Source organism: Notothenia rossii (assembly GCF_949606895.1).
Source record: "Notothenia rossii genome assembly, chromosome: 9".
Lineage (NCBI taxonomy): Eukaryota > Metazoa > Chordata > Actinopteri > Perciformes > Nototheniidae > Notothenia > Notothenia rossii.
The window spans coordinates 29735595-29755147 of record NC_136907.1 but is presented as its reverse complement, the minus strand read 5'-3'; the positions used below and the strand labels follow the sequence as shown (position 1 = coordinate 29755147).

Below are 19553 nucleotides of genomic sequence, written 5' to 3'. Positions count from 1 at the left end.
TTTCAGGCTCCTCTCCACAGTTGTCCCCCTAAAAATGATTTAAAATCATTGTTTTTGCATTTAAATGATTTATTCCATCATTAATATGGTTCCCTAACACAATGCACATAGTCTGGAGCTCACTGGGGTCCTGCATATGCTTTAATCAGGCGTTTTAACACTTTTTCCCATGACAATTATTTTTATTCACTATCATTGGGCTATATAAATCACATTCCGGGTAATTGGGAGCACCATGGTACCTTTTACGATTTAAATGTATTATATATGTTTGGGCTATAAAAGTGACATTTCTGGGTGACTTTGTCAGTTTATGGAGCTTATCCCACAAATCCTGGAGGTTCCAGGCCGATTTTGGGAGCTCATAGGCGGCCTGCCATGCGCCCCCACCCGTGGAAAGAAGAAAACATTAAATAAAACGGTCAATTATATCTTAACATTAAAAAAAATGAAGTTTTAAAAAAAACTTGAATATCTTTCTATGTGCCAACGGAGAAGGGGCTCAAAAGTATGGAAGCCGATTTCCGCCACTTGAAAAAAATAAAATCCCCATGAAAAGTCATAATTATGAGATAAAAAAGTCGAAATTATGAGATAAAAAGTCATAATAATGAGATAAAAAGTCATAATTATGTGACAAAAAGTCATAATTATGAGATAAGAAAGTCGAAATAATGAGATAAAAAGTCATAATTATGAGATAAGAAAGTCGAAATTATGAGATAAAAAGTCATAATAATGAGATAAAAAGTCATAATTATGAGATAAAAAAGTCGAAATAATTAGATAAAAAGTGATAACTATGAGATAAGAAAGTCGAAATTATGAGATAAAAAGTCATAATAATGAGATAAGAAAGTCGAAATAATGAGATAAAAAGTCATAATTATGAGATAAGAAAGTCGAAATAATGAGATAAAAAGTCATTATGAGATACTTTGTCACAACAGACAAACTAGCAGCTCTTTGGCTCGAGTTCTCCTATTTATCTTGACACAGAAATGGATTGTGAGTACATTGAGGACTACTTTAAACGTGAAAATAAGTAATAAAGTATAAGTAATAAAAAAAATAAGTCATAATTAGTACTTTGTCAGGGTTATAAGTTAGTTACTGTTGGTAAAACAGTAAGGTTGTTTGTTACACTTAAATATGTTTCAGTAGTGCATTTTAGTGACCTGCCATTAATGGCAGAAGGTAAATAGTCAACATGACAGGTTAGAGGGGTCATGAAATACTACTTTTAAGTGAAAGTAAAAAGAAGAGTAGTATTATATACAGGTTAATACTGTATACAAATTTATTCAAGGTACAACAGATTTTATTGAATGTGAAATTCAATTTGACATGTGTTTATCACATAAAAGAGTAACATACAGACAGAGTGAAGGTATGTGAATGGTTATTGAGGAATGTAAGTTGAAACTGAAATGCATAGGATATTTAATATGTTTATATGATTTTGTGTAATAAAACAACCTCAGTAATCTGGAAGGAAACTGAACACAACATGTCCTCATTACTTCTGTCTCACCTGCACCATACAGGTATCATCACTGTTACTGTGGTCCTCATCGGGGACCCGTAACAGTTCTTGTAAATAATAATAATAAAATATCTTAAATTATGACTTTTGATCTCATTATTTCAACTTTCTTATCTCATAATTATGACTTTCTATCTCATAATTATGACTTTTTATCTCATTATTATGATTTTTTATCTCATTATTATGACTTTCTATATCATAATTATGACTTTTTATCTCATTATTATGACTTTTTATCTCATTATGACTTTTCATGGGGATTTTAATTTTTTTAAGTGGCGGAAATGGGCTTCCATACAAAGTGCTCAACCATTCGGCGCTTCGGGCCGAAGCCCCGGACACTTTTCCACTCCCCCGTTGCAACTTAAAACGGAGAGGGGAATCGAAGCCTCCCCTTTTCCTACAAAAAATTCATTCATCAATTTCAGAATACTGTCTGCACGAAATCGGAAACCCGGCTTTTGAGAGGACTCAGAAAAAAAACCGGCTGTCTCACTTCATGGAGGAATGCACCCGCTCCTTGTGCACTCTGGCTCGGATACATTTGGTGCCCAAAGACCCCCCAGCATGGTTCTTACCAAACTTTAAGTTTTTGAACTGGGCTCCGGAGGAATGTAACAGGGGGACAGGGGACTCTATCCGCCTTATGAGGCACTATTTTCGGATACATTTTAACACTTTTAGCCCTTTTTTTATGGTTCTCCAAAAAGTTAACAGACTTTTTTCTGAGTCTGGAGGAAAGTGAGGGGAGTTGACAGGGGACTCTACCTGCATTATGAGACACTATTTTCAGATACATTTTCTCACTTTCACCCCTTTTGTATGGACGAATTGAAATACATTGCATGGAGGATAGGACCGAGAGATGACAGACTCTCTGGCTGCCTCACAAGTCACTATTGTCGGACACTTTCTTTGCTTTACCCCGGTTCTATCACTCTTTCCTCCTTTGACCATTGATGCATCGGACCCATTGTTGCTATCACCAGCCCGCGTTGGTGCGGAGGTGGGACCATTTAACCAAGTGGTAACCCAAGTCCTCCCTTGGTCCGTGTAACATGCATTGAAGCATCGGACCCATGGCTGCAATCACCGGTTATGCTAACGCATATAAACGGAGAAACAGAAAATAATTTAAATACAGTTCATTCTGTCTATTTTAGTAAGGATGTCGTCCGAATGCCCGGTGTGCAGACTCTTCTATCTGGCTTTAAACAAGCACCTTAAGCACAAACATGCAGTGCGGAACCTGGAGGAAAGAGGCATCATTCTTAAAACCCTGTCCCAGCCTGAGTTCTCCCGAGATGAGGCACATCAGGTCATGGCAAGGCTGAAGCATAGTGTGGCCCTGCAGTTGCTCCATGACCTCCGAGAGACTAATCCCATCATTGGAATCGCTACATCATGGGATAAATACAATGAGGAGGAATACCTGGTGCACCCTCCACCCTTCTCCCCACATACCGAGTGTGACGAAGAAGACTGCAGGCAGGTGATGCTGGAAAATTTGGCATTGAGGGCTCAGAAGGATGCCCTCATTGATGAGGTGAAGACCCTGCGATCCAGGCTGAAAAAGGGGCTAAAACCCAGGAAGCAGAGTGCCACTGCTGCTGTGCTTGAGGAAGAGGAAGAATGTATACGATTTAAGGGCCTGGCAATCTCAAGTACTGTGAAGTCAACTTGGAAAATCCTCACAGGAGATCAAGGGGTTAAAAAGTCGGGCTGATTGACAGAGTGGCAGCTGTCTGAAATCATTCCCTAATTGCTAATCAGCGTCGCTGCACCTTTAAAAGCAACGCACCTGAAAGAAGGGCAGTAATGAAAGCTGGAGAGGGACAAACTAAATCAATCAATCAATCAATGTTTATTTATATAGCCCAATATCACAAATGTTACATTTGTCTCAGTGGACTTCACAGTTTGTACAGAATATCAGTATGACAATACGACACCCTCTGTCCTTAGACCCTCACATCGTACAAGGAAAAACTTCCAGAGAAAACCCACAGTTTAAAGGGAAAAATGGGAGAAACCTCAGGGAGAGCAACAGAGGAGGAATCCCTCTCCCAGGACGGACAGACGTGCAATAGATGCCGTGTGTAAATTGAAAAGATAATACATTTGCAACATAGGTAGTCCAAATGTTTGGAAATGCATGTGTGTATAATAGGAAGAAGAATCCACGAGGATATCCATCCAGGACTTATGATCCAGGACCACAGCCACGACTCAAGATCCAGGGCTCGCGATCCAGGACACAGGACCGCAGGATCATCCATGACTCCGGATCCCAGCGTATATAGACACCAAAAAGAAAGAAATTTGGGGAAGCTGGGTTAATCGGAACATGAGAGTACACAGGTATAGACAGAGAGAAGGAAGAAGTAAGATGTCCCCCAACAAACTAAGCCTATATCAGCAAAACTAGGGGCTGAATCTAATCAGCCCTAACTATAAGCTTTATCAAAAAGGAAAGTGCACTCTTAAAAACGGATAGGGTGTCTGCCGCCCGAACACAAACTGGAAGCTGATTCCACAAATGTGGAGCTTGATAAGAAAAGGCTCTGGCTCCCATTGTACTTTTAGAGACTCTAGGAACAACCAAAAGCCCTGCATTCTTGGAACGCAATGCCCTAGTAGGACAGTAGGGTATGAGTTATTTAAGGTAAGATGGCGCCTGCCCATTAAGGGCTTTGTAGGCGAGAAGAAGAATTTTAAATTATATCCTGTGTTCTATGGAGCCAGCGTAAGGCAGCCAGAACAGGAGTAATGTGGTCCCTTTTCCTAACTCTGGTTAGTACACGAGCTGCAGCATTTTGAATCAGCTGAAGCGACTTGACTGACTTCTTGGTACACCCTGATAATAAGGAGTTACAACAATGCAGCCTAGAAGTAACAAATGCATGGACTAGTTTCTCTGCATTGTTTTGAGGCAAGATATGCCTGATTTTTGCAATGTTACGTAGATGGAAGTAGGCGGTCCTTGAAATTGATTTTATGTGGGTGTTAAAGGATAAATCCTGATCAAATATTGTCATGTCTAAGAAACTTATAGTGAAAGTTTATTATTTATGTTAGTTTTGTCCTGTCCCTTTGTCCTGTGCTTTATGTTTATTCCCTTAATTAATTCTCCATCTCATTTCTGGCCTCCACGCTCCCCGCCCCCTTCTGTCTCCTGCGTCCTTGATTATTTTCCCCGCCCTGATTGTTTCCACCTGTGTCCCCTTTACCTGTGTATATATGGTGTTAGATCCCTCCTGTTCATTGTCAGTTCGTTGTCTCTCTATGACCTACGTTCCTGCTTACCTCACGGACTTCTCACGGATCTATGTTATTGATCACTGTTCTAGTTTTCCTCGAAAGAGTGTTTTGTTTTCATTACTTTGCAAATCCCAGTAAAGTCTTTATTTTGAAACACTATCCGAGTCTGAGTTTTGAGTCGTGCAATTGAGTTCATGCCTCAGAGTTCACTCCTTGACAAATATAACACCAAGATTCCTTACAGTCTCACTGGAGGCCAAATTAATGCCATCCATAGTTAGTATATATTTAGATAATTTGTTTCGTAGATTCTTTAGGCCAAGTACAATAACTTCAGTTTTGGTCGTGTTTAACATAAAAAAATGTAAGGTCATCCATGTTTTTAAGTCCTTGAGGCAGTCTTGAATTTTATTTAGATGATTAATTTAATCAGGCTTGATTGATAAATATAGTTGAGTATCATCCGCATAACAATTAAAGTTTACAGAATGATTCCTTATAATATTGCCTAACGAAAGCATATATAATGTGAACAAAATAGGTCCGAGCACTGAGCCCTGTGGCACTCCATGGCTAACTTTGGTTTGCATGGAAGATTCATCGTTGACACGTACAAACTGAGAGCGTTCAGATAGATAAGACCTAAACCAGCCTAAAGCAGTTCCCTTTATGCCAACTAAGTGCTCTAGTCTTTGCAATAGGATACCATGGTCGATAGTATCAAATGCAGCACTAAGATCGAGCAAAACAAGAATAGAGACAAGTCCCTTGTCTGAGGCTATTAGAATGTAATTTGTGACTTTAACCAGAGCTCTCTCTGTGCTATGATGTGTTCTAAAGCCAGACTGAAAATCTTCAAATAAATCATTGTTTTTTAAGTAATCACACAGCTGTTTTGCGACTGCTTTCTCAATAATTTTTGAGAGGACCGGAAGATTAGAAACAGGTCTATAGTTGGCTAAAACCTCTGGATCGAGGTTGTGCTTTTTAAGAAGCAGTTTTATCACTGCTACTTTGAATGATTGTGGAACATAGCCTGATAATAAAGACTTATTCATAATAAAAAAGCAATTTATGAGGCAGAGCAGGAAGACGACTGATTTTTGTTTTGATCCACACTACATTTTTTACACTCATCACTGCACACACTTCACTCACAACATTACAAAAATAAAAGTAATTTAAAGTATGTTATGGCTACACTGTGTCTTCACTTGTTCATGTGGTTTGTCAGCTGCAACCAGGTTGCAACATACCAGAAGCTTCATGTATGTCGATATATAATGTGCTGTCTTCTGTATAATTGTTCATGTGAAAACCTATTTCAATTATGAGTGGTTTATCAGTAAAAACATGGCTGAAGGAAAAAGGTTGTTAGTCATATCATAATATCAATTCAAGAAACATGTTTATTAGGAATTTTTTATTTTTAAATGGCTCATTTGGAATATTTGCTTTTTAAAGAAAATATGGGTAGCTCTTAAAAGAGATTTTGGTTTGGAGGCTCTTAAAAGAGCCATGGTGACCCTACACCACATTCTGCTGCCATGGCAATGCACCCTCCTCATTGAAATAGGAACTGAAGGTCTCCCGCAGTTGGATGGCTCTGCGTGTGGCATTGTTGGAGCCCATCCTCGGTACATCACACAGGGTTGGAGTAGCTGGAGCTTCATCCGTGGACTCTGCGATAGGTGTGCGTGATGTCCTTCCTATCGTCTTCCTGCGAAGGAAGTTGTGCAACACACAGGTGGCCTTCACACACAACTCTACCACCTCCGGGCTGGTCGTGATGACACGCCTGAACATCTCCACTGAGATGAGAGGATGCCAAACGCACATTCAACCACCAAACTGGCCCGGCTGAGGCGGTAATTGAAGATCCTCCTTTCACGGGTGAGGTGACGTCCAGGGAATGGACGCAGCAGGTGGTCCAGCTGCGGAAAAGCTTCATCTCCAACAAACACATGGGGAAGAAGGCCCAGCCGCTCTGCTCCTGGGATGACGGTGTCAGGTGGTAGCTGCAGACTACCATCTCTGAGGCTCTCTCCAAATGCCGAATTCCGCAGGCTCCCACTGTCGCTGCTCTTTCCAAAGCCTCCAACATCCACTACCCTGAAGAGGTACTGGGCATCCACGACAGCCAGTAGTACCAAGGAGTGGGTGGACTTATAATTGAAGTAGAGGGACCCAGAATTTGCCGGAGCCTGGATCATCACGTGCTTCCAATCAATGGCACCAACACAATTTGGAAAGTTCCAGCGCTCCTGGAACCCAGCAGCGAGGGCTCTCCAGTCCTCCATCTGTGGTACCGGCATGGTCTCCTCAACCAGGGCGGTCCAGATGGCACCGGCAACCTCCCTGACGATGACAGCCACTGTTGCATGCCCGACCCGATAGCTGAATGCCATGGTCCTGTACGAGTCACCGGTTGCCAGGTACCTGAGAAAAAAGTAATATACTTGATTAACAAAATAATATATGTCGGACCCCACACAGACACAAACACAGACTCACACACACAGAGACCAGAAACACACAGAGACCAGACACACACAGAGACCAGACACACACAGAGACCACACACACAGACCACAGACACACACAGAGACCAGACACACAGACCACAGAGACCACACACACACTCACACACACACACACACACACACACACACACACACACACACACACACACACACACACCCTCCCCCCCCCCCCCCCACACACACACACACACACACACACACACACACACACACACACACACACACACACACACACACACACACACACACACACACACACACACACACACACACACACACAGACCAGACACACACAAACACAGACCACAGACATGCCATGTACACAGGGGAGCAATGCTGTGTTTACCTAGCTATCTTAATTAATGTCATCCATCTGAACTAAATCACAAACTTCATTCATCAGTCATCCATGGCATTCATAGAGAACCGCAGTGACGCGTCGTAAAACCCGGAAGTAAACTTCTTCCGGTTCCTTCATGAAAAACCAATGCAAATTCTCCATAGGATTTTGGAAAATAGCTCGAAATAAGGTCTGTGATTGACACACATTTAAGAGAGGGATCACGTTTTGTTCAGCCGGATAATCTCCACATGTCAACCCTACTTTTATAATTTTTGAATCATAAATCTAGTCGCCAAAAGCGAAATGCTAACGTTATGCTATAAATGAACTACAAGCCAGTGCAGCAGCAGGGTCGCACGACTTCAACGTCAAGCCAACTTAAGATCGTTTCAACTGACTTGCACTGAAACTGCACTTTGAACACTTTAAATATATTAACATTTTAAACTGTATACCCCGGTTATCTAGGCCCTTTTTGTTTTGTTTAATGTATACCACTTTTATCTAGGCCCTTTTTGTTTTGTTTTATGTATACATGTCACACTGTGGGAAAATATATTTCTGGATGTATAACACATGTATAAAGCTGAATTTCACTTTCGCGTGCTTGCATACTTTAACAAAGCTTTTCATTTTAGCCAAACTGAATTTAACTAGAAGTCATGGCTGTGTCAATTACCAGTCTGATATCGTTTTACAAAGATGACAAGAAGAGTGTAGATAGAGGAGAGAACCACTACAAGTCAGGACACGTAACAGTGCAGCCTTGATGAAGGTGTGCTTACCGGTGTTGTCAGGGCTAGCATGAGGGACACGGTTTATAGTGTCGGTGAGTAGTGATAGCAAGAGTACCGTTAACCTAGAGTTAATTTATTCACATTAATTCTCATCAACAAATCAATTATATGTGTCACATGAAATCTTTATTAGGCAAGGCATGGCAAGTTTATTTATATAGCACTTTTCAACACAAGGCAATTCAAAGTGCTTTACAAAAAATGAAAGACATTTAAAAAAATGGCATTTAAAATCAGTCATTAAAAAGAAAAGCTAATAAAATAAACATTAAAAGAAAAAATACATGGATAAAAGTTACAGTGCAGTCTAAGATATGAATAGTTCAATTAAAAGCAGCGACAAAAAGAAAAGTCTCCAGCCTGGATTTAAAAGTAATAAGAGTTGCAGCGGACCTGCAGGTTTCTGGGAGTTTGTTCCAGATATTTGGAGCATAATAACTGAACGCTGCTTTACCATGTTTAGTTCTGACTCTGGGGACAGAAAGCTGACCAGTCCCTGAAGACCTGAGAGATCTTGATGGTTCATAATTTAGCAGGAAGTCAGAAATGTATTTTGGGCCTAAGCCATTCAGTGCTTTATAAACAGCAGCAGTATTTTGAAATCTAGTCTTTGACACACAGGAAGCCAGTGTAAAGACTTCAGAACTGGAGCGATTTGATCCTCTTTCTTAGTGTTAGTGAGGACTCGAGCAGCGGTGTTCTGAATCAGCTGCAGCTTTCTAATAGATTTTTTAGTGAGACCTGTGAAGACACCATTGCAGTAGTCCAGTCTACTGAAGATAAAAAAATGGACACGTTTTTCCAAATCCTGCTGTGACATTATTCTTTTAATCCTAGATATGTTCTTTAGGTGATAGTAAGCTGATTTAGTAACTGTTTTAATGTGACTGTTGAAACCAATAACTAATTTAACCCGCTGACAAGAGAGCCCACCTCCGAAGATCGTGACTGGCTGAGGGATAGACTCTGGGGCAGGTTTTCAGGAATTTCTTGGCTTCTCTCCCCCGAGCCAGAAGAGGAACACTACAGCTTGGAAACACTTACTGTTCCTGAAATTATCAAATCTGTTGGGCATCAGGGACCTGAGGCAATTGTGGCAAGCATGGCATTGTCTGAAGAGCAACAGAGGGCAATTCAGGTGGCTACCACTGGTCAGCGAACCAACCCAAACTGGCATTTGTTGAGGAAAGGAAGGTTGACTGCCAGCAACTTTGGAGCTGTCCTGAGGTCAAAGCGTGTGACTGCTTCCTTTATTGCCAGGGTGCTAGGGCAACAACAGGCCCTTGATGGTGTTTTGTCTGTACAGTGGGGGACTATGAATGAATGTGAGGGCGTCAGGGCATTCACCACTGCAACCCAGATGCAGGTCCATGAGTCAGATTTGTGGATCTCCCTATCAGGATTGTTGGGGACATCTCCAGATGGCTTGGTAGGGTCTTCCGCTGTGCTGGAGGTAAAGTGTCCCTACAGAGCCAGGGAAATGACAATTAGTGAAGCATTGCAAATCAAGGGCTTCTGTGTCAGTAAGGAAGGAGAAACATTCAGCCTGTGTGAGGAACATCCTTACGGGCACCAAGTGCAAGGTCAGCTTCACCTCACCGCAAGAAAGAAAAAGAAATAAAAAAATTGTGAATCGTTTTTAATTTACATTTACTCGCCTTTGCAATGTTGTGGTTGTTAGAGTGTTAGGTTTCCTGTCAGCTCGTCTGTTGGGAAGATATAAAATATTAGTTTCATGGAAGTCACACCGTCACATATACTGTAAGAGCATTAAGACATACAGTACATAGGCTAAAACAAAACATCTAAAGATATAACCTTGCACTTTGATAAGTCTTGTGAACATTTTCACTATTTTGACATTTTTATAGATGAAAATTGAACTAAATGGTAGATTAATCCATATTGAAAATAGGTGTCAGCTGCGACACCAATTATAATAGTTATAAGATATTACTGTATTGATCCCAATTTGGGAAATGTTTGTGTTGCAGCAGCATAACAAGAAAAACAAAATATAAGTTATTATATATCCATCCATCCATCTTCTCCCACTTATCCGTGGTCGGGTCGCGGAGGTAGCAGTTCCAGCAGAGAGCCCCAAACTTTATTTTCCCTGGCCACATCAACCAGCTCTGACTGGGGGATCCCAAGGCGCTCCCAGGCCAGAGAAGAGATATAATCCCTCCATCTGGTTCTAGGTCTACCCCTTGGTCTCTTCCCAGCTGGACGTGCCTGGAACACCTCCCTAGGGAGGCGTCCAGGTGGCATCCTAACTAGGTGCCCGAACCACCTCAACTGGCTCCTTTCGACGCGAAGGAGGAGCTGTTCAACACCGAGTCCCTCCCGGATGACCGAACTTCTCACCTTATCCCTAAGGGAGACACCAGCCACCCTGCGGAGAAAACCCATCTCGGCCGCTTGTACCCGCGATCTTGTTCTTTCGGTCATGACCCATCCTTCATGACCATAGGTGAGGGTGGGAACGAAAATGGCCCGGTAGACAGAGAGCTTTGCCTTCTGGCTCAGCTCCCTTTTCGTCACAACGGTGCAGTAAAGAGACTGCAGTACCGCTCCCGCTGCTCCGATTCTCCGACCCATCTCACGCTCCATTGTTCCCTCACTCGAGAACAAGACCCCGAGATACTTGAACTCCTTCACTTGGGGTAAGGACTCATTCCCTACTTGGAGTGGAAAGTCCATCGTTTTCCTGCTGAGAACCATGGCCTCAGATTCGGAGGTGCTGATCCTCATCCCAGCCGCTTCACACTCGGTTGCGAACCGATCCAGTGAGTGCTGAAGGTCGCAGACCGATGAAGCCATCAGAACCACATCATCTGCAAAAAGCAGTGGTGCAATCCTTAGTCCACCGAACTGCAGACCCCCTCCCCCACGACTACGCCTCGAAATCCGATCCATGTATATTACAAACAGGATTGGTGACAAAGCACAGCCCTGGCGGAGGCCAACCCTCACCTGAAATGGGTCCGACTTACTGCCGAGGATCCGGACACAGCTCTCGCTTTGGGAGTACAGAGATTGGATGGCCCTGAGTAGAGACCCCCTCACCCCATACTCCCGCAGCACCTCCCACAGTGACTCCCTGGGAACCCGGTCATACGCCTTCTCCAAGTCTACAAAACACATGTAGACTGGATGAGCGTACTCCCAGGCCCCCTCCAGGATCCTTGCGAGAGTAAAAAGCTGATCCGTCGTTCCACAACCAGGACGGAATCCGCATTGTTCCTCCTCAATCTGAGGTTCGACAATCGGCCTGACCCTCCTTTCGAGTACCTTAGAGTAAACTTTCCCGGGGAGGCTGAGTAGTGTGATGCCTCTGTAATTGGCACACACCCTCCGATCTCCCTTTTTGAAAAAAGGAACGACCACCCCGGTCTGCCACTCCTTTGGTACTGTTTCCGACTTCCACGCAACGTTGATGAGACGTGTCAACCATGACAGTCCCTCAACAGCCAGAGCCTTCAGCATTTCTGGGCGGATCTCATCCACCCCCGGGGCTTTGCCACTGTGAAGTTGTTTGACGACCTCAGTGAACTCCCGCCGGGAGATTGGTGTCGATCCCCCGTCATACTCCAGCTCTGCCTCTAACATAGAGGGCGGAGTTGTCGGGTTCAGGAGTTCCTCAAAGTGCTCCTTCCAACGCCCTAACACTCCATCAGTTGAGGTCAACAACGTCCCATCCTTACTGTACACAGCTTGGATGGTTCCCTGCTTCCCCCTCCTGAGGTGTCGGACAGTTTTCCAGAACAACTTTGGTGCCGCCCGAAAGTCTTTTTCCATGTCTTCTCCGAACTTCTCCCACACCCGCTGCTTTGCCTCGGCCATGGCTAAGGCTGCCGCCCTTCGGGCCTGTCGGTACCTTGCAACTGCCTCGGGAGTCCCCCGGGATAACAAATCCCTGAAGGCCTCCTTCTTCAGTCGGACGGCAGTTATTATATATACAAAAGTATTTGAGGGATGGAATATTAAATTGTAAATGTAAAATGTACATTGGATTTTACGTCCAAGAGAAGCTATGGAGCAGAGAGTTCTCTGCCAGCCAGAGGTGATGTGTTATTAGTTCAATATGTCAAACTGATTTCCCTGACTACAATCTTTAGTTACATGGTGAAACGTTATGCTGCTTGCACTAATTAGACTTATCATATAAGCCACACAGGTTCTAATAGGATGTATTCATTATCTTTACTTATGTTGCGGTCTTTTCAGCAGCGCCATCTCTAAAACGGCGATACAGTCACTACCCATCATTTACATTTCACCGTGACATGGACAAAAATGTAACGTCAGCTTACCTCATGGCACGAATCCAGACTCTCCTTTGGAAAACATTGGCCGGGAAACGATAGAACAAGCAAGTTTCAAGACCTGTGGCTGCAACCCGGAGCAAAGCAACAAACCATTGCGTAGCTAACTAGTAGCGCTAGCTTTAGATAACGTTAGCTAACGAAACGAACTGCCGGGTAAAATTGGAAAACACTGGTAATTAATTATTCTATAATTTGTAAAACTACTGTGTTAAAAACGACAATTTCAAAAATACAGATTATAATGGTCAGATATAGATATACAGATACTAAAGATAGGCAGGTACTTGCTTTCAAGCAGAACACAGGGGAAAACAAACTTAGCGGGAGTGTTTACGTGTTCTGCGTAATGACGTACAACGGCCTCGACAATTTCTGTAGTCCTATTCAGCCACTCGGTAACAACCATCGTTTTTCAGACACGTAAACTCTTCAAAAATCCCCAGTGTAGTCACTGCTGACGTATTTAATGTCGTAGAACAAAACGTGACTTATCCCTTAAATTTGTGTCAACCACAGACCTTATTTCGAACTATTTTCCAAAACCCTATGGAAAAAATGCATTGCTTTTTGAGGAAGGAACCGGAAGTGCTAAAAATGCTAACTTACTTCCTGGTTTTACGACGCGTCACTGCGGTTCTCTATTCTCTCTCTTTCTATACAGAGTCATATTAAAGAAGTAGAAATACACCAAACGTACCTTAGGCAGATGGCGAGTCGCTCGGCAGGTCCGATTGACAAACGCATATGGGTGTCCGCCTTTGTAATCAGTGGACCCACTTTTCCGAAAAACTCGTCAAACACGTCTTTGCTCTTCCTGAAATACTGCTGAAACAGGTGGTCATCCAGACGGAGCTCTTGGACCAGAACGTGGTATTCCCCCCGTTGCAGACGTTTTCTGAGTATCGGATGTACCCAACAGCGACGCACACTACATGGCCTCCTGCGAGACATTGCATATACTAAAGCCACACTTGCTACTACACGTGCTACCCTTGCTACATAACCGGCATCAATTTTAGCAATAGTGGAGAAGAACCAGGCTTTTTTGCTTTGTAGGTCGGGGACGGGAAAGTCATGTGATTGGTTGTTAGTCGTTGACTCCCCAAGCTTCAGACACGCCCACCGCCAAGCGTCAACGCACGCTGCTGTGTGGACGCTCCGTAAGAGAAGGAGAGTTGTGAGTGCTTAAGCTGTAGTAACGTGTGATTACAACATCAGGCAGTTGCCGTGATCAAGAGTTTTAAAACGATCGATTAAGTTAAGATAATAAGCTATCAGCAACAGAACAGGCACACGGGATACCCGGAGATGACAACAACAACCGGAAGTTACAACATGCTTACCGCAATAGTGGTCCGTGTAAAAAGCGTGCGTCCAGCACATCGACTGTATATATAAATGGACGTAGGGTCCGTGACGTCACCCATAGCATTCTGCAGAGTTGCAGAGAAGCCCTTAGTAGGCGGAGTCTGCAACTAACTAATCGACACTGACGTCAGAGTTCAACTCCCGCCTTCTCCAGCCTGCTCCAAATAAGGGAAAAGAGGCGGAGCCGAGGCGGGACCTCCTGCCACCGAGCTGAAAGTTCCAAAGCTAGCTGAAGCTACCAAGCTAAGCTAACATGCTCCCCATCTGCACACTGCCGTGGCATTTTACGTTTCTAAGGTAAGCGGACATGAAACTATTCAGCAAAACTATAAATAATAATCTAAGTTATTGAGTTTTTAGCATAATACTTCAGAATCTTAAAATCCCTTAACGTTTGTATGCAATTGTGCTAAATTCAACCCTGGAATCAAGCAAATATTAATGTGTTTGCATGACATTAGTTATTTATATTTTGATATCACTTAATTATACGTTTAATACATTTAAGTTAAGCTAAGGTACATGTGATGGTAGCTAGTTAGTGCTCTTACCTGTAAGGCCTCCTCCAAACAGCATAATAACCAGACTGCTTCATTAAAACTAAGTACCAGTTCTAGATCCTTGACTTTAGACAAACAATTCAAAATACAACATGTATTTAAAGACCAATCTTTATTTGAATGTGCCTCTTAACCTGATATATTAGTTATACAGTAATAGTATTGACAATCTAAAAAAACTGAGCTACTCAACAGTCAACTTTATGTTTCTTATTGTCTAAAGCATTTATTATTTTCATTTCCCCCTCCAATATTCAGTGTGGACAGATTGAGACAGCCTGGTGTCCAGAAAGCTGCAGAGACTTCAGGGAGAAACCTCCTGTCTGTTTGTATGGCCCGGAGAGAACTGAGGGTCTTTCCTCTGCGAGGAGTACCAGGCCTGATGGAGGAGCCCCTGCTGGGCAAAGCTGATACCAACTGCACAGGCCTAGTCTGTTACTTTATTTGATGAAATGTGTTTACTTATACATTTAATAGGTTTACACCTTCTGTCCATATGTGCTTTTTATTTAAAACATGTTTGATTAACTTTTGGTTCACATTTCAATAAATTGTATTTGTATTTGCACTCCTTTTGTCCATTATTCTTACTGAAAATGTTAGTTTACACATTCACATCTGACTGAAGATTGGCCCCATTTATTTGTGACATTGCAAACTCTGCGGTACAAGGCACAGGTGATGTGAAGCTCATAAAGCGAGGCAAATAGAAATAATCAGCTGATGGAGTGTAGATGTGGAAATAGGTGCATTCGATCAGCTGACTGTTTTTACAGTAAAAGTAGTTTCTTAGTGTACTGGTCTTAAAATCTCATAGCATCAGCTTTTAATTTTCCTCTTGGATGTTCTTCTTGAGCCTCAGAGAAGGAGAACATGTTGTGTCTTTCAGGCATGTCCTTTCCTAACAAAAATTACAGGAAACATAAAACATATTATTGCAGAACAAGTGTGTTATTTATGAAAGCTGTGTGTTTGTGTGTTTAGGGGCTGTAGATATAATTATTTTGTAATTTTAATGTTTTTTTTTTATTTCAACAGTGAGCTCCAAAGACAATCAGATTATGAATGAACAGTATGAAGTTCATCAACATTGAAATGTATGTTATTATCAAAATAATATTTAACTGTTATCAAAACGGAGTGCAACTGTAGAAGCTTGCTCTGTTGTCTCACTGAAAGAATAACTTTTACCACGTTTTTTACAGACAATATTGAGAGATAAATAGTAGCAGTTCTCACTACTGTATGTGTTAAATAGCTTTGCCTTCAATACATTAAATTAGAAAGCTGACAAAATCATATTGCTTGTTAACATCTAAATGTAACTTTTTGTATGGAAAAAACCCTCAACTTAACTGATGTGTAGGTGATCTAGTATTGTTTAATGGAATGTATATCAGTGTCTTAAAGTCAATACTTCATTCATTTAAACCAATATCTTTCTTGATTCTTTGTACAGTATGAAAAATAAAGTCTTTATACCTAAGCTGAAGTTCACTGCTGTGAGGAGTCCAGTTCTGTCTCTCACTCTCTGGTCCAGCATGTCTGCATCACATGGACACCTTAAACAAAGAGATATATGTAAAGTACCATGTGTACAAACAATTTAACTGATTCTCTTCTGTTGAACATGTTGGATTGTGTTTTGTCCGAGTCAGGGTCCTTTTTATTTTACTGTAACTTTGGAAGTTGTGTTACCAATGCTTACTGTTTATTTGATACCCATTTGGTAATTGTCACGATTCTCATGTTATGTCACGTTTATAGTTTTGTAGGTTTGGGTGTTTTTGCTGTTTTCCATGTCATGTTTTCCTTTGGGTTATTGTCTGCTCCTTTCCCCTGTGTTTTCCTCTTGTCGTTAGTTTCCCTGGTGTGTCTAATTGTCTGATTATGTTCACCTGGGCCCCTGTGTTTTCTCCTCCCTCCTCACCTGTGTCTTGTTGTGTGATTGGTCTTGTGTGTATTTAAGTTCTGGGTTTTCTGTCTGTCTTGGTCGGTTCGTCTTGTTCCCTGACTAGTTCTGCGGTGAGTGTTCTGTTTGCCATTGTACATATATATCATAGCCTTGAAATAAAGGAAGTTTCAGTTTATATCTGCATTTGGGTCCTGCTTGTTTCACAAACCGTGACAGTACGAACCGACCTGAAATATGGGCCCAGCAGATCCTTTCGAGCAGGATATATTGGAGTTAACCGTTGCTTTGGCTGTCTGCTCTAGTCGATGGTTGGGAGCTTCCAGGGGTCAGCAGCGAGAGGCTGTTCGGGCTGAGGCACACCAGAGGGCAATGGAGAAATCAGGTTTAGTTAAATTCTTACCTGGTTGGATTTTGGACTTCCTCTCAGTGTGTGATTCCCGGCCTGCTAGCCCCAGGCATGCTAGCTCCATGTCTCCCAATTCCCAACCTGGCACCATACGCCTTGGTGGGTTCCGTCTGAAGTCAACCCGTGCTTCTGCCCCAGTTCCTGCTCCTGTCCAGGAGTCATATTCTGGAACTCGTCTGGCTTATGGAGGTCCACGGAGTATTCAGGCGGCTGCTAAGAGGAAGAGTTGCAAGGCCAAGCTAGCAGCTCAAGCCCCAAGAGCCATGGTTCCGGCCCCAGAACCGGACCTTACAGCCATGTTTCCGGCCCCAGAACCGGACCTTACAGCCATGTTTCCGGCTCCAGAACCGGACCTTACAGCCATGTTTCCGGCTCCAGAACCGGACCTTACAGCCATGGTCCCGGCTTCAGTGCCGGCTCCAGTAACCATGGTCCCGACTCCGGCTCCTCGTCACCTGCTGACTCATCAGCCGACGCCAGCTCCTCGAGTCCTGTCGGCGTACCGGCCGACTCAAGTGTCGTTGGAGGTCCCGCAGACTGCCTTTCTGCCGGGGGTCCTGCCAACTCCATGTCTTGTCCCGTTGGGGGTCCCGCAGACTACTCTTCTTCTGAGGGTCCTTCCAACCCCATGTCCTGTGCCGTTGGAGGTCCCGCAGACTACTCTTCTGCCGGGGGTCCTGCCAACTCCATGTCTTGTCAAGTTGGAGGTCCCGCAGACTGCTCTTCTGCCGAGGGTCCTGCCAGCCCCATGTCCTGTGCCGTTGGAGGTCCCGCAGACTACTCTTCTGCCGGGGGTCCTGCCAACTCCATGTCTTGTCACGTTGGAGGTCCCGCAGACTGCTCTTCTGCCGAGGGTCCTGCCAACCCCATGTCCTGTGCCGTTGGAGGTCCCGCAGACTACTCTTCTGCCGGGGTTCCTGCCAACTCCATGTCTGGTCCCGTTGGAGGTCCCGCAGACTATTCTTCTGCCGGGGGTCCTGCCAACCCCATGTCCTGTCGCGTTGGGGATTCCGCCGACTGCTATCCTGCCGGTCCTGTGTCCTCTTCCATGGGGGATCTTGCCGACACCGGTTCCTGACCGGCCCCCGGAGCTGTCTGGTCTTCACCCCTCCTCGGACTCTGCCTTGCCCCCGGGCCGTCCGCCCGAGATTCCCTCCATGGACTCTGCCTTGCCCCCGGGCCGTCCGCCCGAATTCCCCTTTTTGAACTCTGACTTGCCCCCGGGCCGTCTGCCCGAATTCCCCTTTTTTGAACTCTGCCTTGCCCCCGGGCCGTCCGCCGTATTTAAACACTTATTCCTGGGTAAAATAATCCATTTTTTTCCGCCTGCTTTCCGTCAGCACCTGCGGCTGTCGGATTAAAAGAGTTAATGCACTTTTAACACTCACATACCCAGGATTCCTGCTCCTGGACCTCTGCATGTGTGTGTGCCTGTGAGCCTGGGGCCCTGAGAGCAGCGACTCTGCCGTTTTTACCTGCTTGTCCATTTGGCTATTCAAATGTTAACAAAACGGACGGATTTCCGTCCATTTGGCTATCAGAATGTTAACGAAACGGACAGACTTCCGTGCGCATCAGCGGCTGTCGGATTAAAACAGTTTAATGCGCTTTTAACACTCACCCAGCCAGGATTCCTGCTCCTTTCCTGGGTTACTAAGTGAGGTGACGCAGCCTGTCCTCTGGGTGGGCTCTGTGGGGGGGGTATCGCAGCCTGCTCCTCTCTGCCTGCTGCTGCTGCTGCTGCGCTCTGCCTGCCGCTGCGCTCTGCCTCTATCCACACAACTTTCCCCCGCCTCTCAGAGACTTATTGCTGGGTAAAAAAGCCATGTGCACCGCCCTGGTTCTCTGCACGTGTGTGTGCCTTTGAGTCTGAGGCCCTGAGAGCAGCGACTCGGCCGTTTTGACCTGCTTGTCCATTTGGCTATCAGATTGTTAACGAAACGGACAGTTTTCCTTCCATTTGGCTATCAGATTGTTAACGTTGTCCCCCTAAAAATGATTTTTAACCGTTATTTTTGCATTTAAATGATTGATGCTATCATACGGTTCCTTAACACAATGCACATAGTCTGGAGCTCACTGGGGTCCTGCATATGCTTTAATCAGGCTTGTCCATTTGGCCATTCAAATGTTAACGAAACGGACGGATTTGCGTCCATTTGGCTATTCAAATGTTAACGAAACGGACAGACTTCCGTGCGCATCAGCGGCTGTCGGATTAAAACAGTTTAATGCCTCAGCCTACCCACAAATCCGGCTCATTTCCTGGGTAACAGTGTGATATGAAGCAGCCTGTCCTCTGTTGAATTAAAACCAGTTTAATGCACCTTTAACACTCAGCCTACCCACAAATCCGGCACATTTTCTGGGTAACAGTGTGATATGAAGCAGCCTGTTCTTGAATTAAAACCAGTTTGATGCACTTTCAACACTCAGCCTACCCACAAATCCGGCTCATTTCCTGGGTAACACAGTGAGAT

The 19553-nt window shown here is 43.9% G+C and overlaps 1 protein-coding gene across 3 annotated transcripts in view; it reads right to left on the bottom strand.

The window, feature by feature from the left end:
* Positions 1 to 6060: 6060 nt before the first annotated feature.
* LOC307019438 (uncharacterized protein) overlaps positions 6061 to 19553 on the bottom strand; it is a 46329-nt gene continuing 32836 nt past the window's right edge. For 2 of the 3 annotated variants that reach the window (XM_079650332.1, XM_079650333.1), the window contains 2 exons: positions 16235 to 16314; positions 6061 to 7249 (listed from right to left, as the gene is read on the bottom strand). In XM_079650332.1, coding sequence (XP_079506458.1) covers positions 6577 to 7218 — 642 coding nt within the window. In that variant the 5' untranslated portion in view covers positions 7219 to 7249; positions 16235 to 16314 and the 3' untranslated portion in view covers positions 6061 to 6576. Of the gene's footprint in view, positions 7250 to 14434; positions 15654 to 16234; positions 17694 to 19553 lie in introns of those variants that run through there. The other variant, XR_013802650.1, reaches the window with a different exon arrangement.